The sequence below is a fragment of the Dama dama genome, chromosome 22 (assembly GCF_033118175.1).
Source record: "Dama dama isolate Ldn47 chromosome 22, ASM3311817v1, whole genome shotgun sequence".
Lineage (NCBI taxonomy): Eukaryota > Metazoa > Chordata > Mammalia > Artiodactyla > Cervidae > Dama > Dama dama.
Genome location: NC_083702.1, coordinates 40,983,094 through 41,010,953, shown reverse-complemented (window position 1 = coordinate 41,010,953; position 27,860 = coordinate 40,983,094). Strand labels below are relative to the sequence as shown.

Below are 27,860 nucleotides of genomic sequence, written 5' to 3'. Positions count from 1 at the left end.
CTCACTCCCCATTTTTCCCTTGTTTTCCAGTTGCTCAGTCGTTTTTGACTCTGCAGCCCCATCATTACTTCCAATGAATATTCCATTTCTCCCTACTCCCAGAAGAAATTTTAAAATGTATTTTTAAAACCTTGTAACATTAAGGTTTTATGAAAACAACAAATTTGTACTTCTAGTTGTCATAGAGTAAAGCCCAGAAACATTTGAAGAATTTTATTTTGCCTTCTGTGAAATTTCCTGAACCTAGAAAAATTTTTGCCCCTCTTCTGAATAAACCTGAAAACATGTTTCTTTAAAAACACCTTTCTAAAATGTGCTGTTGTGGGGATAGGCAACAAAATTAAAATCAAACCATTTCCAACCTAGTTTTTAAAAAATAAATGTTTATTTCAAGTATGAAAAGTAATGTTTAAACATTATTCCAAAAACTGTATTCCGTTTAACAAGTATAAAACGAGACTTCTGACAAAAAGTTAACAATTCAGTATAAAACACTAAAGAATATACTTCGACATTCACAGTGAGCATTTCTGAAAAAATAACTTTTGCTAAAAAGTTTTAGAAACAAAAATACAGTCCCAGAGGAAATAAACTAGTCCTTAAATAAGGAACAAATCTCCCTTACGATGGATAGTTAGCATTTCAAAACAAGATCTGTATAAAAATTTCTTTTAAAATAATGGTACACTTGGTTCAATGTCAGAATTCAACAGCTTATGGTTTCCTTGACAAATACCCTATTTCTTATGTCTGCTACCCACAAAATAAGGTTCTTAAGCCAATTTAATTAATTTCAATGATATGTATAACCTTAGGGGTAACCAGACTCAGAAATTTTATCATGGCAATCTTGAGCCTCTCCAGAAAAATATTTAACAGAAACTTTCTGGTGGTAATTAGACAGAACCACCAGAAGAATTGAAGTCTCAAAATTATTCTACAGGACTGCTACCCAGACTTCTGCTTCGCTTCTCCATGTACAGCTTTTTGTAGGTTTGAAACATTGCTTTTGAATCTTTTACTGGGTTTTGTAGTATGTCAAATCCATCTGCACTGCAGTTTCTCTTGGAGAGCCTTGAATTAGCCAAAACATTATCATCTAAGGAAACAAAAATTTTACTTTGTTACTCTTAATGTTAGTGATCAGTACAATCAATATAAATTGAGAGGAAAAACATGCATTCTTATTTGCAATAAAGAGTTAAGTGTAACAAACAATGGCTCTTTACCTACAGAATTATAAAGTATATAAACAGGACATCTAGCCTCTCCTTTCGGGCCATTTACTACCCCATCCCCATCTTCACTGACCACGGCTATTCTCCTTTACCTGTACTCCTACCCAGTAAAATCTCTTATTATTTGCATACTATTAAGAATGTGACTTTCGTAACAACCATCTAAACTAGCAATATAAAATGCACCAAGGCAAGCCAGTTCCGAAGAGCACATGGAAGTACAGTTTGCATATTCTGGCCTTACCATGCACGAGGTATTCTAAGAAATATCTGTATTTCTGTTTCTTTCAACCATAGTGCTATGGTTAGTCTCACTATCCTTTTTTTGATGGGCCCAGCCAGCTATTCCTCTTTCTGTGCATTTTTAAATGTACCTTTTTATCTGAGAAGCTATTCCGAGTTCCTATACTCAGCATTTCTGCTCTAGCCATTCCTTTCTGGATTAAAATTCCTGTTTTACTTCTTTCAGCTTGGATGGGTCAAGTACTCTGTCATCTTAATTATTATTCATTTTTTGGTAACAGAGTATGGTTACTGTTAAATTAATAAGTTCTTCTCTGACCACGTCAGCTTTCTATCCTGAATGCTGATCCCCGAGGTGGGCTCTGAGCAGTTTTCCACTGGATTGTCACCTCCTCATCTACCTCAGCCTGACAGTTTCACCACTTGCTCCATTTACATTCCAACCTCTGCCACCAAATTTACTGTCACTTATCTAAAATGTATTTTTTATAGCCATCTAAGAGTTGACGACCTTTGTTTTTGTCTCATTTTAAGCTTGCTCTAGTTCCCTAGTCTCTTCATCTTGGTATGCTTTTTCATGATTTCCTCGAGTCTCATTAGACTTTTGACAGAGCTCCAAACTTGTTTCTTGGCTTTCCTCTCACCCTGCTGCAGCTCTCATCTGGGCCCTGGTTTGTGTCTTTTTCATCATGAACCTGAGCACTCATGTCCCACCTTCACTGTTTATTGCTCATCCTGTCTGCAGTTGTCTTCAGGTCTGTCGTTTAGCTCATGACGTTTCCTGAGCCTCTGGTCACTCTGCGAATGTGTCCGTCTTCTGAGTATTTTTGGACTCAGGTTCCAGTTATGCCTCTCATCTCTGAGGCAAGTTATGTCCCCTCCCACTTCCAAAGACCTTTCTTGCCCTAGTCGCCACACCCATTTACATCTTTCTCATGTCTTACTTTCTGTGTTCCAACTTTAGGAGTGTGTTTTCTACTTTCTCACCAATTCATTTTTTGCACTTTGCATTGTCTTCCTATTCTAATTAAGACTTCATTCCTTTTTATTTTGATTCAATTCAGCTGAATTTTTTTCCTGTATATATCTTCGACATAGAAGATACATACATGCCTGTTCATACATATTTTTTAACTCTTCTGTGGGTATCCCTGATGGCTTGGCAGTAAAGAATCCACCTGCCAATGCAGAAGACATAATAAACCTTTGTCACACTTCCTCTCTCGCTTCTCTTTATTGCTGCTATGTAACTTTAATCAAATAATCTAACTTCTCACTGATAAAAACGAACATCTTTGTCTACTTGGTTTTGAAAATTAAATTAACTTGCAAATAATCTAACTAAGGGTAGGCTAACAGGCCTGTGGGTCAAGCCCAGCCTCTATAAGTTTTAGTAAACTTCAATTGGAACATAGCCCATACTCACTTGTTATTTTACAGCCATTTCTTCATGTTATTGTAACATTAAAGTCTTGTATTTAGGAGACATGATTTGCAAAACCTAATATTTATTGGGCATGTCTACACAGGAAAAGTATGCCACCCCCTTGTCTAACTCAAGGGGAGAAATTTCTTCTTAAAAGGAAACAGATCATTACTTTTCTGTCCAAAGCATGACAGAAAACATAGGAGAATGTCTTCCTACTACTCATTCAAACACTGAATCATTTTTTAAAAGAATATGGATAGAAACCAAGCATCCCAATAGTTTCAGAACTATAATCCAGCTTACCTATGAGTGTCAGGTAAGTAAAATAAAAACTTAAAATATAGACAGTTTTACCTATTTCTTGGTTGGCTTCCGGCATCCTTTTCTCCTCAGTCACACGTTTTAACCAGTCTTCTTTTGTACTTTTTATTCCTGAAACTATTTAAATATTCATTTTCAGATCTCTAGACTGTGCTACTCATCTCTTTTAGTACTATAATGAAGGAAAACCACGTAAGCCTAAAACAGATTTTAGAAGGCATTAGCTATACTCACACATTAACTCTAAAAAGGGCCTGAAAAAATGCTTTCTCCATATGAGGTGACTGAATCTCACAATTAAAAAGTTTATCTTCATAATGTAATTATGTTTCTCTCACCTGGACTGAACACCAACACATGTCAATGTACTTAAAGACATGACACAGAACATACCTCATACTGCTGCACCCATATCCAACGTTTCTGTTACAATCAGGTCCTCAGATTCTAATAATCTAGTTTTTAAGAACCAAGTGTAATCAATACAAATTTATACTCTCTATACTCACATATCCATACACCTTCCAAGAAAAAGTAACTAATTCATTGTAACATTATACACCCCAACAGATACTGTCTGAACAGTGCAAGAGAAACTAAGATTTCCATTCAAATCCTTTAGTTTTCCAATCTGGGTTTTCTCAACACAATGTTTTGCATATACTAACCACAACCCTTCCATATTTCCTTACTACCACAAATACTGAGTCCCCTATTTTCTCCTTCCATCTAGCACTATGTTGAGAATTCTATCCTTCAGCTAACGAACAGTCATGATTGCCATTCTAGGGTATAAGAGAAGGTACCACTTTAACTTTAGTGATATAATAGTCATCAACTGACTCAAAGATGGCAAGAAGTTGAACTACTTCTGTATATACAAAAAGATTTCATTAACAATTACATCTATTAATATTTAGACCAAAACTTCAAAATCACTGGGGGTCTGAAATTTTAAGCCCAAACAACTAAACAAAAAGCAAGACTTAAGATAATGTATACATGATACTTTTATAACTGCTCAAGGAATGTTCTTCACTCCTTAGTGAAAAGGGAGATCTTTTGTATTTGGAAAACCTTGCAAATTTTATAAACCTTGTCATTAATGTGAATGTAATATAATTTACAACAAGTGGGGCAAAAACTTTTAAAACAAATATTGACCAGTGAACTATCAACATACTGAGAAAACCTCAGTAAACGCAGAGGTCAAGAGAGGTGCTCTGCCACTTGTTGACCTACAATGCATTACATTGTTGCAGACACCAGCAAAAAACAATCATACTGGACCTTGCAGAGGGGCTTGCTCCTTCCTGGATGTGTGCTGCAGATCCTTCTGGTCTTCAACAGTGTTTGTATTCTTAAACACTCCATCTGGACATAATTTAAACTCCAGCATGCTTAGTTTTTCTGTGCTATCTTTCACAGGTAATAGGTTCTTAGATTTACTTTCTGGTCTCTTTTCTTTAAGCTTCCTGGGTGAATTGTCTAATTTTGTGAGACAAATGCGCTCACGTTCAGTGCATTTAAATGCAACTCTGTTCAGATACAGCTTCCTTTGATCCTTTGTTTGGGAAGACATTTGGCTTAATTCACCTTCATTATTTAAATTTTTGTCTAGCTTGGTTCTATCAATCCACATTTTATCAGACTGCTTTCCACCAACTGTTCCTTTAATATTACTTGAAATATATGTTTTAGACTCTTTGGAATGATGGGTTTTGATGCTTTTACCATGGCCTGAACCAATATTTAATGATTCCTTACAGGTCTGTACACTGCCATGGGGTCTCTCACTTGATTTCCCACAACTTTCCACCTGCACAGAAAGTTTACTGGGCCTCATATGCTGAGAATCACTGTTTTTCAGATAGTTTTTCTTTAATGCTTCCTTATGCTTCTGCCTTGATAAATACTCCTTTGGTGATAGAACTCTGTTAATTTTAGATGAGCTATCCTTAGAGCCCGAGGATTTAACATTTGATACTGTCTTTTCTTTAATCCAAGCTCTTTCACTTGGAGTTGAAAAATTACAGAATTTAAATGCACCACCTGCCACATTTTTATTCTGCTCTTGTTTATCATGTTTCTTCCTCTTTATCTCTGAATCAAGTACGATCCGTTCATCTAACTTCCTTTCTTCCAAAGACTTTTGTTTAGAGCCACCTGATTTCAATTTTCTCTTTTCTGGTGATACTGATTGTACCAAAGAACCATTCTTCATATTCAAATCTTTAGTTTTGCTTGTCAAAACACTCATCTTTGGTTTTAGTGGCCGTACATTTTGTGCCATAAACTTCCTCTGCAGGCTCTCCTGAGAAAATTTTGCAATTTTATTAGCAGAATGAAAAGCTACCTCATGAAATTGCAGCTTTCTCTTTCTTTTGTGACTCTGCAAAGAATCCATTTTTTTATCACCTTTACATAAAGGTTGACCAGATAATTCTTGCTCTGTCCTTAGTGAACTGTTACATTCTGTTTTGGATTTATCTTTTATATTGCTGCTTTGCTTTGTTTCAGGAAAATGTTTTTTCTCAACTGGACAAGTCAGAGGAATCTTTGGAGGATTATTTGGAGGACTGTTAAATGCAACAGGAACATCTCTGTCCGAGGTTCTCTCTCCTTGTTTATAACTCTTGGCCTCTGAAGGAGAACATGGATTTGTCTGTTTTTTTTCTTTTGAAGTTGACTTCTTAATGGAATTACACTGACATTGAGGTACTCCCTCATAGACCATAGAGAGCCACCCCAACGCACAGCAGCGGACATCATCTTTTTCCGAATCCAATGGTACAGAATCACAATGTTCTTCAATTCTGCATGCCTGTGGGTCACACTGTTTCTCTTCCTTTGTTATAGGCTTTTCTTTCTGAGGTTCTGTCAATTTGTCTACCTCACTGGCTTGATCATCCTGTTCAGGAAACAATTCTTTCATCTGATCTGTGTTTAATACTGTAATCTGTATCTGGTCTGTTGAACCTCTGGAGTTACAATCAGTTTTACCACAAGTTTGAGCTTCTGAGATTTGGTCTGCCATCTGCTGTACCACAGAACTTTCATGCATGTTCACAGGTTCGATACCATAGGGAAACTCTTTTAAAAGTTCTGACAGCTGATCATGTAGGTATAAGATAGATGTCTTATCACGGAGACTTTCATCTGTTGTAGGATCCTGTTCAGTGTAACTGCAGGACAAATCAGCTTCCTGAGGGTAACTATCCTGCTGAATAGCAGCTGATGAACACGTATCATTTGCCATGCTTTCATTTTCAGTGATATGCTCTAAACGGCTTTCCTCTAGAATTCCACTCTTTACTTCAACACACTTCAAACGTGCCAGTGCTGGAGGTTGCAGTGATTCCGACTGATCTGTTATTTTATTTGAAACATCTGTGCACTGCACAAATTCATCTTTTTTAAAGTCAAAGTCTTTATTTTCAGTGATGCTGTCTAAACGTTCATTTTGTTGTCCACTATTCATCATTTGGTGATTGGGTAGAGGTTTCTGTGGCTCAACTTTTTGCAAAGGGAGCAAGTTGAATATTTCTGCTATTTGGGAATCATAAGAGGTATCACCTTCAACAAGAGAACAAATACTGCCAATCTGTAATACATCACTGTCCACACTACTACTGTCCTTTGATATATATGAGGCTTGCTGATCACTCACAGGACACTGGATATCTGGTTCTGATTCATTGTGCTTTCCTTGATTGGTATTAGGTATGCCTTCTGAACTAGCATTAGTTGACTCACTTTGCTTGTCCTCAATTAGTGGGAAAATCGTGATGCCTGTAGTACTTGTTACTGGTTCATTAATCTTCAAAGCAGCAGTATTTTCCGTCAATTTATTTTGTAAGCTACAAACACTGCCTTCTTTAATAACTGGATATGCTGTTTCAGGTAAAGCTTCAGATGCTGTATCTTTGACAGACAGTGTATTGACATCTGAAAGAATTAAGGGTGATACTACAGCAATCCCTTTTGTAGTAGTTGTTCCTGAAGACTCATAATTTTGTGCTACTACTGATGAAACAGTTTCTTGTGAGCTGTTTATTATCTTATTCTGAGAATTTCCCACAGGTGAAAATGGACTACTCTCACATATGGGCGCGGGCTTTGAAACTGCAATGGCTGTTGTGTTTGTTTTTGACTCATTACCCTGTTTTTCTTTGTTAGGTTCTGAAGGTTGCTTTTTCCACAAAGACAGACATGTTGCTAGCAACTCCATGGAAAAGTTAGAGTCACTGTTAGAAGACACCCCATTAAAGGATTTACACTCAAAGCAAGAAGTGTCTGCAATTTTGGCATTTGTATTACAAGTCCCTGGAGGATTTACAATTTCCATGGTTTTCAGTTGGTTACCAATGTTTTCAGTATTTGGATTCATTTCAAAATTATGCTGTTTAGAATCATGAATACGTTCACTAGTATCTTTTAATAATTTCTTCTGAGATTTATCTCCAGAAGTAAGTAAACTGAGAATTAGCCTATTTTTATTTGGGTATTTTGAAATATATTCCTCAGATGATGTAGAATGAGGAAGAAAGTTTATTTCAGAATTTGTTGGCACATTTTGTGCAATGCTGGCAAAATTTCCTGATGAAAACTGCGTGTTCTTTAATGGTGCCTGAGTTACCTCAACAGTTGATGTTTTTAAAGGAGTCACAACTTCCAAATCATGGACTTGTTCTGGTATTGGCAACTTTTCTGAACAGGCAGAATTTAGTAAAACAGAACTGACTTGGTTAAAATTTCTGTCCTGAAGGCTGGAACTCAACACGCTATGTTTTCTATTAGTTTCTTCTGCAGATTCCATTACTGTTGGTGGTTTATCCTCCACAGTCTCTGGTGTGACTAGGGTTAGTTGTGGTCCAGACTGGATTTTGGCAGTTTGTTTCAGAGACAATCCAGAATTTTGAGCTGATTCACTATAAGAGGTATTAGGTGTTTTAATACAACCTGCTGCCATCAAGAGATTTTTATTAATTTTAATTTTCCTTGCAAGGTCTGAAAACTTCTTTTTTATTTCTACTAATGTTTTAATATCCCTCACTAACTTTTCTTTTGTGGCACTTGTGTCCAGTACTTGACTTGAAGTTAGATTTTGAGAATCCACTCTTCTCTCCTGATTATTTTGAGCAAGAGCCTGAGCACCAGTCACAGATGATCTAACAGGTTCATTAAAAGGATGAGTGACACTGGTATTTACTTTCAAGTTACAGGAACTTCCCATCATACTGAAATTTCCATTAAGGTTTTGCCACTGCTGTTGAAAGTCTCTGCAAAAGTCTTTCCTCATTTCAGGTAAGTGCATTTCTTGACTCTGAGGAACTTCCATTGAGGATTGTTTAACAACACATGGAGTACTTTGCAAAGACTGGCTTGCATATCTACAGTCATGAGGAGGAGGAGGTCTTTTGTCAGTTTGAGTAACTGCATATTGATATGATGGTACAGCTGCAATCTGCTTTGACTTAAATGTCAGTGCAGGATTTGGAGATTGATTATTTTTAACTTGGAATGATACAGATGACATAGGGTTTTGTTTCTGAACAGTAGTGTCCTGCAAAAAGCTTCGTGATGAGTAATTGTACTGCTTTGGAAGTGGTCTGTAATCTTGGTAAGTCAGTCCACTGGATGCACGCTGAGGTGCCCAATCAACCTGTTGCTCTGACAAAGGTAGGTTAAGTCTGGGGTTTCCTTGATAAGTTATAGGAACTCTTCCAGAATTAGAAGGGATCACATGTAGTTGCATAGAATAGCTATCTGATGTTAGAAACTGATTCTGTAGTGCATGCACATTGGGTATATTCGTTCCAAAACCAGTTTGATGAGATACAGTTCCCCCTGTATGAGAAAGCGTAGAATTCCCCACTGGTGAGTTCAACCATACATCTTGTGTAACTCCTGAAGAAATCTGCAAATCGTGACTTAGTTGTTTGGGTCCTTTAACATTTGCATATGTTATTCTTTCTACTGAAGTTTGTGAGGTCACAATGGTCCCACTATGGAAATCAGAAATAGGGATTTGTGGAGGAGTCTTATGATTCCTGATGTTGAGCAGCGGCTGTGAAACTGGATGTGTATTACTGAGAAATAGGCATGGTTCTTGGTTACTTCCAGGATGGAAAGAACTTTGAGATGTTGTGGTAAGTGTATTTACTAAACCTTGCTCCAAAAAAGATGCCTGTTTTTTAGGATACTGTGGTGGTAAGGTGACACTCTCTGGTTTTGCATTCCAATTCATTGTCAAGTTGATGCAGTATCAGTGTGTTAAAAGCCAACTGTTTTGAATGCCAGGAATCTGTAGGAAATAAATATCTTTTATCAAAAAGCTGTTTGGACTGGTCAGAATTTTTAAGATAATTTTCTCAGCTTACCTTTATTACTAATTCTGACCGTGTCAATCAAAATTCCTGAAACCTCACACTAGACAAAACCTCATCTTCAATTCAGGTAAGAGAAAGAGCAAAGGAAGATGTAACAATAAATATGGAAAATCTCAATAAAATTTTCAGTGGTGTTTAACAGAAACTCATTCTACTCAATATAATTAGCAATTTTTTTTTTTTTTTTGGCTACACTTAAGAGACAACTACTTCCTGTATTTATTTTAACCAGCTCTTTATTCTAAGATACCCATACTCACTGTAAAAAATTTTAAAAAATAATCAGGCATATACTAAAAAGCCTTTACTACTACTGTTCATCTCCAGTGTCTAACTCCCTAGAGCTATCTACTACTGTTAACTTTTCTTTCAAAAAATTTCTATACACAAAAATCACCAACACATAAAATCTGATTCTTTTAAAACAAAATTCTACCAAACATGCCGCCTACAGTTTGCCTGATTTTCATCCCTTTAACTAGGACATCTTATCATTCCACTACACATATACCTATCTCACTGTCTGCATAAACACTCCACTTTATATCAATATTTAACCATTTCTCTGTTGATGAATATTTGGTTTTCTTAGGTTTTTGCACTTATAAATGATCCTATACTAAAGCATGTATTTATGCTTTTATATTTGTGCTAAATGTTCCTAGAAATTTCTACAAGTGAAATCCATATGTCAAAAGACCTTAAAATTGTTTTCATAATCAGTGACAAACTGCCTTTCAAACAGATTGAAATAAATATACTCTTACCAACACTTACATGGACATATCTAAAAAATGGACAAATCTGTAACCATAATGGGCTTCCCTGATGGCTCAGCTGGTAAAAAAAAAAAAAAAAAAAAACCAGCCTGCCAATATAGGAGACGCAAGAGACATGAAATCCTTAGGTTGGGAAGATCCCCTGAAGAAGGAAATGGCAACCTGCTCCAGTGTTCTTGCTTGGAAAATTCCATCGACAGAGGAGCCTGGTGAGCTACAGTCCATGAGGTCACAAAGTCAGACATGAATGAGTGCATGTGTGTACACACACACACAACCATATTAAATGACAGGGTAAACAAATTTGACTGAAACATATAAACATAATGCCAAACAACTGCAGAATACACATTCTTTCCAAGAGCACAGGGAATTTTTACCAGCATTGACCATATTGCTAGGCCATAAACAGATCTCATTTTTGAAGGATAAATAATTCAGATTAATTCACAGTGGAATTAATCTAGAAATTGTAGAAGGAACTGGGAAACTGCCAATAATTCAGAAATAAAGAATGCAGTGGGCTCTGGTGTCTCTTCCTCTAAATATCCAATAGGATATCAGTCCTACTGAAGATTCCACCCTAATTGTCAGGGGACGGTCAACTTTAAGGGATCCAATGTGTTGCATTTTCTTTCTTTGTGTGCCATTCCTCAAGAAAACTCTGTTTCTTATCAGTTCCTGGAATATAGGAACGAGTAGAGCTGCACGCAGTTCTCAGGACTGAGATAATGGGAAAGAGCACCTGCTTGGATTCCCTTCAGTGACTACCTTCAGCGACCTTGTACTTAACAGACTATCCATTTTGTTTCAACTGGTGCAATTTCATTCTTTTTAACAGCTGAGTAATCATTTTACTGAAGATATATAAGCATGCATTTCTGCTAATAAAATACCCTTGTAACACTAGAGACTTGGGTCCCCCGTGTCCTTCTTTCCGTCTCTGGCTAGTTCTTCGGATCGTGGAAGCCTACCGAGCTCACTTTCTTGCCCGGGCTAAGACCTCCTTGAGAGGACGCCCTGTACCTTCGTGAGCGGTACAAGTCCTGTGTATGGGCTTTATTGGTTTTCCCCGTAACCCAAGGGATATTGCTCTTTCTTTTCGTCAACTCCAGTCCCTGGGTCCTGGTCTGTAAAAGATCGCAACACCTTATGACCTCATTAAACCTTAATTATCTCCCTTAAAGGCCCCATCTCTAAATAGTTTCACTGAGGTTAGAGCTTCAATATATACATTTGGTGGGAGGGTAGGAATGGAGGACAAGACACAGTTCAGTCCATAACAGGTCCCATCCTCATATTAACATAAGACTTGACTTATTTAATAGAAGATTGGGAGACTGTGGAGGAGGTAGTGAGGAATGATTAGAATCTGTATATGCTGTCAAGGAGGAAGTCACAGAATTTGCTGACAGATCCACTAGGACATGTGAGACAAAGAGAGAAGTCAAAAAAGGAGAAATAAAATGGGCTGATGTATGTTTAAAAAAAAAGACTGGGAGATAATCTCTGCATTTATCATACAAATTTAAGAATGACAAATTAATCCAAGGAAAAGCCAGAGTGAAATAAATAATAAAAACAAGATTTCATTAAACAAGAACATAGATTAAACAAGTTACAAGTTGGCAAAGAATAAAAACTAATAAGCCTCTGTCAACACTGGTCATTAAAAAAAAAAAAAACCCTATATTGGGAAATGAGAGTATCACTAGACCCTATAGACATTAAAATGATAGTGTAGTTATTAACTATTTTCAAAACATTTAAAATTTACATGGAATAGAGAAATTCCTTGGAAAATACATACCCTAACCAGAGTTGACATAATAAAAATACTATCTCTTTAAAGAAATTACACCTATAATTAAATATCTTTTCACAAAGAAAACACCCGTGTAGCTTTTCTGGAGTATTCTACCATTTATGGAAGAGATAATCCAATATAACCTCTTCAAAGGATAAAAGAAAGGACACTTCATAACTTATTTACTGAGCCTCTGATACCAAAGCTGAAAAGAAAGATAATTAAGATGTCAATCACTCAGAAACAAACACAACAGTCCTAAGCAAAATGTGAGCTCAGGACACAGTGACAGACTGTATTTTCGTGGGCTCCAAAATCACTGCAGATGGTGACTGCAGCCACGAAACTAAAAGACACTTGCTCTTTGGGAAAAAAAAAAGCTATGACCAACCTAGACACCTGATACGAAGAACTGACTCATTGGAAAAGACCCTCATGCTGGGAAAGATTGAAGGCAGAAGGAGAAGGGGGCGACAGAGGATGAGATGGCTGGCTGGCATCACCAACTTGACGGACATGAGTTTGAGCAAGCTTCGGGAATTAGTGATGGACAGGGAAGCCTGGCGTGCAGTCTATGGGGTTGCAAACAGTTGGAAACAACTGGGCAACTGAACTGACTAAGAACAGTTGATAAAATTGATTAAAAGGACAATTGTATGAAACAAAGAACAGAAGTTTTATTAATTTTGATAAATGGTAACTTTAAACAAATTTAGACTAGCAAACAGTAATATTATTAGTAATAAAACAATTTAAATAAAGGCGTCACTATCACCCACTTCTGTTCATTGTTGCACTGAAGATCGTAAAATGTGTTAAGAGTTGAGAAGGAAAATATACAACAAACTATTTGTATCAGTTATGCAGAATATCTAAAACAATCTGTATATCTTTTAGATCTATTACATTATGGATCATAGTGCACTCAAACTAGGTTGAAGAAGGCACGAGTTTTGGTTTTACGTGTATGATTCTTGGGAATATACATGTTTACTCTTGTATTTGCTCGTAACTAATTTAACAGTCTTTCCTGATGGTTCAGAGGGTAAAGAATCTGCATGAAATGCAGGAGACCCAGGTTCAATCCCTGGGTTGGGAAGATACCCTAGAGAAGGGAATGGCAACCCATTCCAGTATTCTTGCCTGGAGAACTTCATGGACAGAGCAGACTGGTGGGCTACAGTTCATTGGGTCACAAAGAGTCGGACACGACTGACTCACTCACACACATAATGTAATAATTGAAGGAGCCTTTCAAGGCCTTGTGAAATCTGTTTGTCCTGACCTGTCATTTGATCAAGGCACTGAAGAAACCTCCTCTCTTTGAGATTTTAATTTGTCAGGGAACCAGATCATCCGTACCCATCATGAAAGCATATATTTTGTGGTTTAAAAACAGGTGCCAAGAAGAAACAGCTGTATTTTCCTCATAGGCCTTCTCTCAGGAAAGCTCCTTGAATAAGACAAGTGACCAGGGAGAAGTATAATACAAAGTAAAAAGCTTTAACTATAAGACTTCCCTGGTGGTCCAGTGGTTAAAAATCCACTTGCCAATGCAGGGAAAGCAGTTTGATCCCTGGTGTAGGAAAATTCCACATGCCACAGGGGAACTAAGCCCATTCGCTGTAACTTCTGAGCCCGTGCATACCCAGAGTCCATGGTCTGCAATAAGAGAATCCACCATGATGAGAAGGCCACACACCACAACTAGAGAAATCCCATGCACAGCCAGAAGACCCAGTGCAGCCATAAACAAACAGCAGTACTGAAAATGTTGATGGTGAATTCCCAATAATTCCCTATTTCTTATGTGAGCTTGGTGGGGTGGGACACTGTTACAGGCTGAATTTTGTCCCCCCAAAATTCACATATTGAAGTCTTATCCTCCAGTGTGATTCTATCTGGAGATAGGGCTTTCAGGAAGGCAATTAAGGTTAAATGAGGTCAAAAGGGTTAGGACCTTAATCCAATAGAATTAGTGACCTTACAAGAAAGACACCAGGTATATGGCACACACAGGAAAAGACCATGTAAGGAGACATAAACAGATAGCTGTCTGCAAACCAAGAAGAGAGACCTCAGAAGAAACCAGAAACTTTGATCTTAGACTTCTAGACTCTAGAACTGTAAGAAATTTATTGTTTAAGCTACCCAAGCTGTGCTCATTTTGTCAGAGCAGTCCTGGCAGACTAATAAGAGAGCCTATAGTAGTGTACTGTTAGTTGCTCAGTCATGTCCAACTCTTTGCAACCCCATGGACTATGATCCACTAGGCTCCTCTGTCCATGGGATTCTCCAGGCAAGAATACTGGAGTAGATTGCCATTCCCTTCTCCAAAAGAGCCTATCGGTAGGAAGAAAAATGCTCTTTACCAGTAATTTGGGGTTGTTGGATTTCCCCCAACTCCCTCCACCTCTTGAGCTGGCACAGAAAAACTCAACAGTGAACTAACTAAATTAGAAGGAGTTAAGGGACTTTCCTGGGGGTCCGAAGGTTAAGACTCTGCACTTCCACTGCAGGGGTGCAAGCTCCATCCCTCTTCTGGGAACCAAGATTCCACACACTGCTTGGTGTGCCACCCACCCCCGACAAAAAGGAGGGAGTTAAAAGTTTTCTGATCTTTTTTCTGATTACAGTTTCTACTTCTGGATATAATATATTCTTAGATATTTCAAAACTATATTTTAATGGAGATTACCAGAATCAGGATTTCCATGGTGTATCATTTAACTTTTTCTTGGGAAAAAACTTTTACCCCCAAATCTCCATACCCTCTGGTCACCCCCAACTTGTGACAGCCATGGTACTTACCTAACAAATTCCAACAAAGGCTGAACTTAAGAACTTCTCTGCACAGGAGTAGCCAAAGTTATCTGGGGGAGAAAAAAAAAAAAAAATCACATAAGCTAACAGATTGAGTTTACACAAACATCAACAGGTGTACAACAATTCTACTTTATTTTGCTGAAACTTTAAAGTATTTTTATTTTCCCACTCTGCTCTCCTCCCTGGTCCCCAGAGACATCAACCCATAAACATGCTCCCCCTACTCAGGGGCTTGTATTTCAGAGGGAAAAAAAAATAGCACTATCTGCCACCCTACTATCACCGAATCTATAAATCACAGCCTTGTACATGTAATCTGTATTTACAGTATCAAATCTCTTTATTTAAAATCCTACCTCTGGGAATTCCCTGTGGTCCAGATTTTAGGACAGCACTTTCACTGTTTTGGGCCTGGGTGTGATACCTGGTCAGGGAAATAAGATCCCACATGCTTGCCTTGAGCTATGGCATTAAAATAATATAAAATCACAAATACAACAAATCAGATTTTAGGATGCTTACTTAACCCCCCTAAAGATAGAAACAAAAATGATTTTTCAAGATAATTTTATTTATTGTTTTTGGCTGTGCTACATCTTTGTTGCTGCAAGAGCTTTTCTCTCTTTGTGGTGAGAGGGGGCTACTCTAGTTGCAGTGCCTGGGTTTCTCATTGTGGTGGCTTCTCTTCTGCAGCATGGGCTCCAGGGCATGCAAGCTTCAGCACCTGCAGCACACGGACTAAGCAGTCGCTGCTCCTGGGCTTCAGAGCACAGGCTCAAAAGCTGTGATGCACAGAGGCCAGTCTCAGGACTTCTAGAATTTGTGGAAGATGTTTTCCATGGCCCATATGGAAACTTCCTCATGTGTTGCTCTGTAGCATGTGGGTTCTTCCCAGACCAGGGACTGAATCCACATCTCCTGCATTGGCAGGTGGATTCTTTATCACTGAGTCACCAGGGAAGCCCCCAAATGACTTTCAGAAGTAATTTGTGCTTTTATAAAATAACTTCTAAAATATACATTGAAAAAATTATTAAAGCAGCTAAAATGATACATTAGAAAATATTCACTTAATGCAAAAGAAAATAGTGAGAGACAAAAAGACATGAGACAGAAAATAAAAAGTATTAACAGCAGATATAAATGCAACTATATTAACAATTACACTAAAAGTGAGTGGATCAAACAATTCAAATGACAGAATGTCAGATTACTTATTTAAAAGGGCTAGCCAACTATGTACTTAAATAGGCATACCTTTGATTCAAAGATAAAAACCCTTGAAAACAAAAGGATAAAAAGATATACCAACAGAAACAAGAAAGGCAGAATAACTATATACGTTATCAGAAAAAAAGACTAAAACAAAAAATTTTTCTCTACATAAAGAGGGACATTTTATAACCATAGAAGGGTCAATTCACCAATATATAACAACTATATATATGCACTTGAGAGCATTAAAATATAAATAAAACACAGACAAGTCAAAAACAGACAACTCATCAAAAGTCAAAGACTTCAACTCCCCACTTTTGATAATGAACAGAATTGGCAGAAAAAAAAACACAAGGAAATAGGAGTTTCGAACATACTATACATACCCACCTTTCTAGTTTACAGTGGAGATTTAAAAAAAATTGAAAACCTATAGTACCTCAGGTTGTAGGTTAGTACACAACTGTCCATTGGATGCCTTGTAGAGTTTTAAGGTTGTCTGCTTCTGGCAGTTACTGTACATTGGATCCAACAGTTCATGTACTTTTGTCAAGTGGTAAAAGGGTCACCAAGCAGGCTAGTGACGGGTGCACACGCCAGCAAGCCATCAAGCTCTAGATTTTTATATTCTGTTGTGGGGAATGCTCCTAGCTATGAATAGCTATAGGTAAATTAGCAAGCCCTAAATAATGATTCTTGATATAGCTGGCACAAAGTTTGGCTCTACTAACCCACCCACCTGAATTTCAGTTTTACAGTTTGGAGAAGAGGCAATATTAATCTGTTGATGCTGATAAGGCGAGGTGGCCCTCACCAGGAGGGGAGGCAAGCAGCCCGGGTGTGTTGATACTGATAAAGTGCTAAGGTCTACACTAGGGAGTTGGGGGGGGGGGGGGGCTCAGTCATATTTCATATACTCCCATTTCAAAGAGAATCCACGGACACTTCCTGTGTGTCATCACAAAAACAATCAAAAGTCTTAATTAATAATAAAAAAACTTTTATCCTGAAAATAGACAAAAATTTATCTTTAGAGGTTTGACGATCCCTACGTTTAAATCTTACATATTATTAATATTACTTGCTGTGAGAAAAAGTGGGGAAAAAAGCAAGTCACTAAAATCCATGGCCAAGGAAGTAGTGAATAGCAAGCTGTAAACTGCAAAATTAAGATCAATTTGTGAAGCAGGAAAAAAAAGAGAAGCCAATGGCTGCAGTAGACTAAACGTAACAATGCCTGTGGATTTTCACATAAAATTTTCATGAAGACCTCACTAACATCAAGACTTGTGAATTTTTAAAAAATATGCTATATCCATACAATGCAAAGAATATGGTTTAACTGGAAAGCCTCCTTTATTTTAAAATCAGTCTTATCACAGAAAATTACAAACCAAAAAATACCCTAAAAATCATACCTTTAAATAATCATATTAATACCTATCTTACCCACAAATGCACAAGCACATACAACCGCCAACAGAAAGAACTCTACTAAAATGGACCTCTTATGGTTTCCCAAGGCTAGGCCTACTTTAGGTCAGACAAGAGTAAGAAACAGAACATGAAAGGACAAATCAGGCCACATGAATAATTATTATGCAAGAGTAACCATTACTTTATCAAAGAAACTGGAACATTATTATAGTGAAAGATAAAGCTATTAAAATCAAGAGAGATGGGTTTTTAAAAAGGCTGTTTCAGGGTAACCTAAAAGATGCATATATAAGGACTTCCCTGGTGTTCACTTGTTAAGACTCCGTGCTTCCACGGCAGAAGTCACAGGCTGAATCCTTGGTCAGGGAACTAGCATCCCACATGCAGTGCTGTATAGCCAAGAAATTTTTGAAAAAGGATGCATATCTATAGTAGTTGTCTAGCAAGCTTTGATAACTGTTTGTAAAATGAATAAACATTATCTATAACTGCTGCAGACCAAGTTAGAGAAGTCCATATTTAATGTTGTAGATGGGAAAAAGTCTCCACCCCTTCCTTCACATCTGTGTCAACCGTAAACATCGCATGATTTCATCTGTCAGCATTCCAGTACCTGAAAAATATAGGATTTCTTAAAAAATATGATACTCTTCTCTTACCTCAAAAACACTTGTATCTGTTCTGGTATTTTAAATTGGAACTTTTCCTTATGGCTTTCATTCTGCTTCTGTTTCTTTGGAGAGTCCCCTGATGTGGTTAAATTGAGGAAAACTAGTATTTTTCATTGAAAAACTGATCTGCAATGGAAAAAGGTACAGATACTTTTAAAAAAACTCAACGAAACCACAAATACTAGCAAATATAAAACCCACTTCTGAGGAATTCCAAAGTATCAAGATTTACTCAAGCTATTCCAGGTCTGGCTTTTTGTGTCCCTGCCCTTGAATTAGGCTTTCAAGAATAAACTATCCTAAATTTTACATTTATAATACAACTCTATAAATAGGAAGAGCTAACCTTTGAAAATTTATGTCAAGAACTGTACAGAATGCTTTGAATGCACTGTCACATTTAATGGTTACAACAAATGCATGAAGCCAAGCAGTCCTAAGCAGGAGGGCCGGGGCTGGCAGGGCTGGAAGTCCCACTGTCCCAGCCTTTAGGCTGGCTCTCTACACTGCTGCAGAAAGCAAGCAGATTAAGACCGAATGGATTCTTATGAAGTTTTTTCTCTAATGCAAATAGCAAAACCAACATCAGTGTCCTTAGTCCCATAAGGCAATATAGAGGTGGATGAGAAAACAGACTACTGAGAATTCTAAATTGCAGTCATTTCATAGCCAGCAGCTATATCCCAAAGGGAAGGAGACTGTCAAGTCTTTGGTGCAACTGAATCTAGGGAGGCAGAGAGAATCACCTTGTGCCACTTTTCAGGAAGCTGCTTATCAACCTTTGTACCAGGAGGACCTGTGGGGTGTCCTGTCAAAGTATCAGTCACCTGAGATTAAACAAACCTTTCCTATGAGGCCCTACAAAAGCAAGGTCACCAGAGCACCATGGTGAAGCTGTTCACCTCCAGCTCTGCTCTCCAGTCATTCAGGTATCCAGCTCCAAATGTGATTCAGAAGCACAGGTAACTCAATTGGTACCCTGTTCAGTCACTCAGTGGTGTCTGACTCTTTGCGACCCCATGGACTGCAGCACGCCAGGCTTCCCTGTCCTTCACCATCTCCTACAGTTTGCACAAACTCATGTCCACTGAGTTGGTGATGCCATCCAACCATCTCATCCTCTGTCGTCCCCTTGTCCTCCTGCTTTCAATCTTTCCCAACATCAGGGTCTCTTCTAATGAGTCGGCTCTTTGCATCAGCTGGCCAAAGTACTGGAGCTTCATTCAGCTTTGGCATCAGTCCTTCCAATGAATATTCAGGGTTATTTCCTTTAGGATTGACTGGTTTGATCTCCTTGCAGTCCAAGGGAATCTCAAGAAGATTCTCCAACACTACAGTTCAAAAGCATCAATTCTTTGGCACTCAACCTCCTATTTAAGTATATTTCCACTTAGTTAACACTGGGTAAGGGTGACTAGACAGTAACTCCCAGCAAGATGATGATCAGGCCATAACCAGGCTCCCAATATGTCCCAGAGGCCATTACGGTTCACCATTTAGCTCCCACAAACTTAGGATGAAATGCCTCTAAAGTGACAACTGATATACTCTTTTACTCTGTTAGTTATTCCTGTCATTACAGGCATATTATAGTGATTGCTTTGGTAATCTCAGGTTGTTGACAGGATTCTAAGAACTGCAACAGAGGCATTTTGTTGTCATGGGGTTAAGATCCAGATTTTATAAAACCAGAGGTTGACATTAATGATGCAGAGACCCCAAGTATCAGAAGAGACATCCAGGACATAATCCACATCTTCAGCAGGGTCAAGTAAAGGATGACAGATCCAGCAAACAGTTAAATTCAGAGCCATAACTACAGTCTAGAAAATGTATACAAGATAGTTCTGCTTCCCCTTAATCAGAAAACCATGAGAAATCATGACTAATAGGATAAGGTTTTCAGGCCTTTGCCCAAGGACACAGCTCCAAGGACGTCCACTCCCCAAATCAGCAGCTGCTGAGTTTCCAAGTGTCCTTATAATTAAGATATTAAGATTTTCATTTGGCCTACAGCTATGTTGAAGAGAATGGTGATAGTCTAGGGTAAACTAATGACTTCTATGCACCCCCAACCCCGTGATCCTTACTGTCTTCCTTCCCCAACCAAGCACAGGGGAGCCATTCAAATTCTGCTGGATGAGAAAGAATGTGAAAGTATAAAATGAACAATCCCATGCACCTGAGCCACAACACTTTGTCCAATAACATGATTGTATAGAAGGAAAAAGTAAACTCTGATAGAATTTGTGGCAGTTACTCTTTAGGGACCTAATGAAGCAGTGACCCACTGGAGATCAATTTCCATCATCCTATAAAATACTGAGGTAGAAATCATTAGGGAGTTAGTACAGGAACACTGAGACCTCAGACTGTTTCAACAAACAGCCCACTCCATTAACCTAAAACTATATCCTTTGTCTCAAATTCCTGGCTCTCAGAGGAATGTGTCCTTGGTCTGATAAATTATCAGCTCTCAGATCCAGGAAAGGGTAGTAATTAACTTCTGTTCCATATGCCTGAGGGAAAAACAACTGGTGATCATTAATCTTTAGCCCATACATCTGGTCCACTGTAAAATGGCGGGGGGTCATGAGAAAAGGTCAAGGGATGGCGACTTAATGTCTAAGAAAACTAAGGATACCAAAAGCAGAAAAAGGGGAAAAAACAAAACAATAAAACTACAGACCAATTTATTATGAATATAGATGGAAAAATCTTCAACAAAATGCTAGCAAAACAAAGATAACAGCATATAAAATTAATTATTTGCCATAATGAAGTGGGACTTATCCCAGAAATACAAGATTGACTTTTCTTTTTTTAATGTAGAACCAACATCCTGTAACACATCAATACAATAAAGGCGACAAACCACATAACCATCTGAAGTGGAGCTATAAAAAGCATGTAACATGACTGAAATTAAATGCATTCTAAAATCCAACATCCTTTCAGATAAAAACACTACAACTAGAACAAAGGGGAACTTCCTCAATTTAATAAGACATCTAAAAAAAAGCCACAGCTTTAAAGCCTGAATGTTTTCCCTCTACAAAATCAGGAACAAGACAAGGATAATCTGCTCTTGCCATTTCTATTTAACATTGTAGAAGAGGTTCTGGCCATGGCATTTGAAATAAAAGACATCCAGATTAGAAATTAAGAAGTAAAACTACCTTTACTTGCATATGGCATCATCTTGTATATCGAAAATTATAAGGAATCCACTAAGAACCAACAGAACTACTTTGACTAGGTTGCCTAGTACAAGCTCAATATTCAAAAATCAAATGTATTTCTATACAACAATCTAGAAAACAATTCCATTACAGTTAACAGCAAAAGAATGAAACACTCTGGAATAAATTTAACAAATGTGGAAAATTTACAGAAATTATTATACAGAAATTGTATAATTTCAAAAGAAACTAAAGACCTAAATGAATGAGTGAAAAGTATCCCACATTCAGACACTCTCAAGGTGACAGGTAATACTACTCAAATTGATCTACTGATTCAGGACAACTCTGACCAAAGTTCCATATGTCTTCTTTGCAGAAATTGAGAACCTGATCCTAAAATTCATTTTGAAAAAGAGCACAGTCTTGAAGGACTCGCACCTCCCAATTTTAAAACTACAGTAAATAAAGCCATGTAGGACTGAATTAGGATAGACACTAATCAATGGAACAGAAACCAAACACAAGTCCTCACATACTTGATCACTAGGAAGAAACTAGAATCCAGAATACACAAAGAACTAGTGAAAGTGTTAGTTGCTCAGTTATGTCCAACTCTTTGTGACCCTCATGGACTGTAGTCTGTGGATTGTAGCTCCTCTTTCCATGGAACTCCCAGGCAAGAATACTGGAGCGGGTTGCCAACCACCATGGGAAAGCAATAAAATCACAGGATACGACTTAATGGTCACTACAATAGTTGTAACCAAAAAGACAAGTGTGGTAAGGATATGGACAAACTAAAATTCCTACATGTTGCTGTTGAGAATGTACATGGTTCATCAAAAATAGTATGGCAGGGACTTCCCTGGCAGTCCAGTGATTAAGACTTTGCGTTTCTACTGCAGGGGGCACAGGTTTGATCCCTGATACTGCATGCCAAAGTGTGGCCAAAAAAATCTGGCAATTTCTCAAAAGGCCAAATATAGTTACCAAATGATAAGACAGCTCAGTTCCACTCCCAGGTATATACCTAGGAGAACTGAAAATATATGTCCATACAAACACTTGTACATGAATGCTCACAGCAATATCATTCAGAGAATCCAAAAAGCATAAACAATCCTAATGTGTGTGAACTGATGAAAGGAAAACAAAATGTGGTCTACTCATACAATGGAATTACTACTTTGCAATAGAAAGGAATGAAAGACACATATGCTTCAATATGAATGCATCTTGAAAACATCATGCAAGGTGTTCAGGGTCATAAGAGACCACATATTATGACTTAATCTCTAAGAAATGTTCAGAATACACAAATCTATAGAGACAAATTAGATTAAATGGTTGCCTGCAGATGGGCAGAATGGAGAGTGACCATTAATGAATACAGAGATTCTTGGGTCAAGAAAATGTTCCAAAAGTGACTATGATATTGGTTACATAGTATTGAGTATATGCAAAACCACTGTACATGGTAAATGGATAAACTGAATTGTATGAATATGACATATGAATTATATCTCTAAACTGTAGCTTAAAAAATTTTTTTTCCCAATTAACACAGACATGGGCGCATGACACGATGAACTATAGGCTTCTGGCAGAGCACAGAGACAAAAGGCATGATCTGTGCAAGTTGAAGCTGACTGATCATATACCTGGAGATATTAGGGCTATCCAATGAAGGGATGTGTGCCTGAGAATGAAGTCAATGCCAAAGCAGACAGCAGAGCTCAAAGACAGTGTTTCAAGTCTTTAAAACTTTCAGATTCATATGTTGGATCCAGTAAAACCTGAAAGTCAAGCCACATGGAACTCTTTAAGTTATATGATCCAATAAATTATCTTTGGGAGTTTAAAAACTAAAAACTTGCTTATGACTTTTTGTTTCTTAAAACCTAACTGGACAACGTAATTTCTTGTAATACTCTGCAATTTTAACGGCAAGATTTTATTTATAAGTGATTTCAGTTCAGTTGCTCAGTTGTGTCTGACTTTTTGAGACCCCATAGAAAGCAGCACACCAGGCTTCCCTGTCCATCACCAATTCCCAGAGCTTGCTCAAATTCATGTCCATCGAGTTGGTGATGCCATCCAACCATCTCCAGCCTTCAATCTCTCCCAGCATCAGCGTCTTTTCCAATGAGTCAGTTCTTCACATCAGGTGGACAAAGTACTAGACAGAGTTTTCATTTACAAGTGAAGCCTTGCAATTTAATACATCTCAAGAGAATCTTGGTGATTGTCACAAAATCTCTGCAATCATTACATATAACTGTATGTTTCACTTAAGACATTTACAACAGGCTAGCCTCTATCATTGCCCTTCAGTTTATAAGCGCTCTTATGATATCAAGGATGGACATACCACAGAGCTGTCTCTCAACAACAAAGCACTTAGAATTCTTCAAAGGTCTATAAAATACTTCTTTACAAGGCTTAATACAAAGTACATCTTAATTTGCATTTCAATAGATTGGGTTGGTAAACTGTCTGGTTAAGGGTGTGAGAAAGGATGCGACAGTTGGGATGGCATCACTGGACTCAGTGGACAGGAATTTGAGCCAACTCTAGGAGATAGTGAATGAAAAGAAAGACTGGCATGCTGCAGAGCATGGGTCAGAGTCATACAGAACAGAGGAACTAAATAAAAGTCTCAAATTGAATGTTTTCTGAGCCTATTTCACACAGAATATGCCTTTGTGGGGTTAGGAGTGGCAGTGCAGAGACGACTGATTTAAATTAAAAGCAATTCTTGAAATTCACCTTTCTAAATCCTTTTTAAACATTAGATAGGATCACTTGCACTAAACATTTGCACTTTTATCACATCTAAAACATTGCTAATCTAAATGGGAAGTGGTGGTGGTTTGGTCGCTAAGTTGTGTTGGACTCATTTGAGTCCATGGACTATAGCCTGCTGGGCTCCTCTGACCATGGAATTCTCCAGGCAAGAATACTGGAGTGGGTTGCCACTCCCTTCTCCAAAAATGAAAGTGAAAGTCGCTCAGTCCTGTCCAACTCTTTGCAACCCCATGGACTATATATAGTCCATGGAATTCTCCAGGCCAGAATACTGGAGTGGGTAGCCTTTCCCTTCTCCAGGGGATCTTGCCAACCCAGGGATCGAACCCAGGTCTCCCATATTGCAGGCGGATTCTTTGCCAGCTGAGCCACAAGGGAAGCCCAAGAATACTGGAGTGGGTAGCCTATCCCTTCTCCAGGGGATCTTCCTGACCCAGGAATCTAACCGCAATCTCCTGCATTGTAAGCGGATTCTTTACCAACTGAGCTATCAGGGAAGAAGAGTCCTGTATATCCAGAACAGGTTATACAAGGCTTTTGGGCAAATCTGCCCTGGCTGGAAAATTCTGTAGAAGCATTACTGATATCAAACATGCCTGTAGGTAAAAACTAGAGTTGTGTCTGGTACTTCCTTACAAAAATAGAACCTACAGGATTTACAGGGAAGGGTTTAATCAACACAAAGCTGATAAACTGACTTCAGAGTTTAAATGAGTGAACCATCTCCTATAAGACAGGCCATAAAATACATTTCCTCTAACATGACAACCACTAAAATTTATTAAGCACTTACCATTTACCAGGAGCTCTTCCAAGTGTGTTATATCTACCAAACTCATTAACTTATCATAACAATCCTATGAGGTTGATACTATTGTTATCCCTATTTTACAAAAGATGAGAAAATTGATACAGAGAAGTTTAATAATTCTCCCAAGGCTGCATAGATGTTAAGTGGTGGAGCCAAGGTCTGATGCTCAGCAGTGTGACTGCAAGGACCATGGTCTCAAATCATTACAGAAAGTTTCCTAATACTACTTGGAGTTTACAGAATGGATGCCCCAGAAATGACCACTTTGGCTGTATAGGTCCCTATTTTAGGGATCGGTACTCTCAGAGTTCTGTTCTGTGCTGCCTTACCCCATGTGCCACAAGTAATGAATTTGAAAAATAAAATAAGAAAACAGACAATGTAGAGAATAATGTTAAGTAGACCTCTTCCTCAGTAATTTAGACCATCATCTCCTATTCCTTTTCTAGTAAAGATGAACAAATGAATTGCTTGCTATGTCAACTGTATTATTTCTCCTCAGACTTTGTTATCAAATCCATTGTAAGCTGGCGGTGGTGTTAGCCGCTCAGTGGTGTCCAACTATTTGTGATCCCAGGTACTGTAGCCCACCAGGTTCTTCTGTCCACGGAATTCTCCAGGCAAGAATACTGGAGTGGATAGCCATTCCCTTCTCCAGAGGATCTTTCCAAGCCAGGGATCGAACCCAGGTCTCCTGCATTGCAAGTAGATTCTTTACTGTCTGAGCTACTGTAGTTTAATATTGAACCAACACTGGTTCCGCTTAATCATTCTGTTCCACAACAGATAAATTGGAGTGGACTACTTAAAGCTGACACACTTACCTTTAAATATATCACTCCTTTATTACTGTATATGTTACCATTTTCCTCCAAACTTGTCAGTACCACTCCACACAGTGTTTACTTCTTTGGTCCTAGGGACAGCAATATACACTTTATAATTGATAATAAATTCAATATAAAATTTGTAATTGTATTTTTTATATAAAATTCACATTAGCTTATAATAAAGATACATACTAATTTGCTTACTTGATATGACATTGATGCTCAAACCGTGTTAAGGCTGGATCAAAAGAAAACTAAGCTTACTGAATTCTTTTTTTTTTTTTTTCATTTTGGGAGGGGCTGTGGTGGGTCTTGCTGTGAACGGGCTTTCCCTAGTTGTGGTGAGCAGGGCTACTCTGCAGTAGCAGTGCGTGGGCTTCTCATTGCAGTGGCTTCTCTGGTTTCGGAGCACAGGCTCTAGAGCTCATGGGCTTCACTAGTTGCAGCACAGAGGCTCAGTAGTTGTAGCACATGGGCGGGAGAGCAGAGGCTTAGTAGTTTGGATGCACAGGCTTAGTTGCTCCAGGACATGTGGAATCTTCCCAGACCGGGGATTGAACCGGTGTCCCTTGCATTGCAAGGCAGATCCTTAACCACCGAACCAGCAGGGAAGCCCCTTACTGAATTCTTAAGGCGGCAAAATAACAAATAGAAACTGGGCCTGCCGTAAATTACCACTTAAGTGATAATCCAAGTGCATGCCTCCTGATCCACTCCTTCTGTAACTCTTAACACTTTCAACTTAACAATTCTTTGTCGAATTAGTAAATGAGAATCCAACTGCACAGGAAAAAATAAAACCATAACTCTCATGTTAACACCGAATAGAACTCGTTTGATTTACAGTTAACACATTAATCAGAAAAATCCCCCAAACAAGCTCTGCGACCCGTCTATTTAAATGCACCGCAGCTCATCCCCTTCACCTACTCTTCTTTTCATTTTGAAGGCAGGCACTAAAATATTACAAATAAATTGTTTTCACTGAAACCATTCTCTGAAAACTTGATGTTCCCAAAGGACATCTGCTTAGGAAATTCGTATCCCTCGAGAACAGCTAAAATCCGTACGCATTTGTGCATTTAAAAATGCCTCGAGGAACTAACTACTGCTGAGGAACGGAAAGCGACTCCGGCACAAACGTGTTTGCGGGCCACTTGGAGACGCAAGCTGAGCAATTTTGTTTTGGGAGGTTCGGCCTAATGGGGGTGGGGAGGAAAGGAACACTGGAAAAATAAACTCAAAACAAAGATTTTTTTTTTCAAGCCAGCGACAGGAAATCATTAAAAACATAAGCCACTTTCACATCCATCAGTCTAACCAATCGCCTTGCAGTCTAACAAAAAGCGTCCTCGCAGTCGCCACTCGCGACCTCTATGGAGAGGAAAGGCGTTCTACAGAAAACACCCGGCGAGGCGCCGCCCTCCGATTCGGGGTCGGCATCCGCCCCGGTTCCCGGCCCACCCCGCGCTGCGGGCGGGCATCGAGCCGAGCCCGGCGGGCCAGCCCTCACGGCTGGACCGAGCCCCGAGCCCCGAGCCCCCGGAGCGCCCGTAGCCGCCGCTCAGTCCCCACCACAGAACAAAAGCGCTCGCCGCCGCACACCCAGCCCCCGCCCGCGGGCACTTGGGCTGCCGGTACCCCCGCCCAGCCGAGAACCCTACGAAACGTGCGAGTGCCGGCGGGAACCAAGCCCCCCACTTACCTACCAGAGCTGGACCCAACCGGAGCGAGCCGGGAAAACGCAGCGCCTTTCGGCCCCGGAGTTTAAGTCAACTCGGGTCCGCCCCCAGGGGCGGGTCGAGGTGGAGGCCCACTCCCGGAAAGCCAACCCCGCCCCGGCGCAACGGCAGGAGCGAGACCCG

At 38.8% G+C, this 27,860-nt stretch overlaps 1 protein-coding gene across 6 annotated transcripts; it reads right to left on the bottom strand.

Moving 5' to 3' along the window:
* Positions 1 to 363: 363 nt before the first annotated feature.
* On the bottom strand, positions 364 to 27,785 carry RESF1 (retroelement silencing factor 1). 6 transcript variants are annotated; one of them, XM_061125240.1, is made up of 8 exons: positions 27,701 to 27,785; positions 25,990 to 26,081; positions 23,208 to 23,342; positions 18,350 to 18,487; positions 15,021 to 15,082; positions 4,522 to 9,538; positions 3,265 to 3,348; positions 364 to 1,099 (listed from the first exon to the last, which is right to left on the bottom strand). In XM_061125240.1, the coding sequence occupies exons 6-8, from the start codon at positions 9,479 to 9,481 to the stop codon at positions 933 to 935; spliced, it is 5,211 nt and encodes a 1,736-aa protein (XP_060981223.1). In that variant the 5' UTR covers positions 9,482 to 9,538; positions 15,021 to 15,082; positions 18,350 to 18,487; positions 23,208 to 23,342; positions 25,990 to 26,081; positions 27,701 to 27,785; the 3' UTR covers positions 364 to 932. The 6 variants fall into 6 exon arrangements, with proteins under 6 accessions (XP_060981223.1, XP_060981224.1, XP_060981221.1 ...); XM_061125241.1 differs by having other exon boundaries at positions 27,705 to 27,771; XM_061125238.1 differs by lacking the exon at positions 23,208 to 23,342.
* Between the last annotated feature and the right edge of the window lie 75 nt (positions 27,786 to 27,860).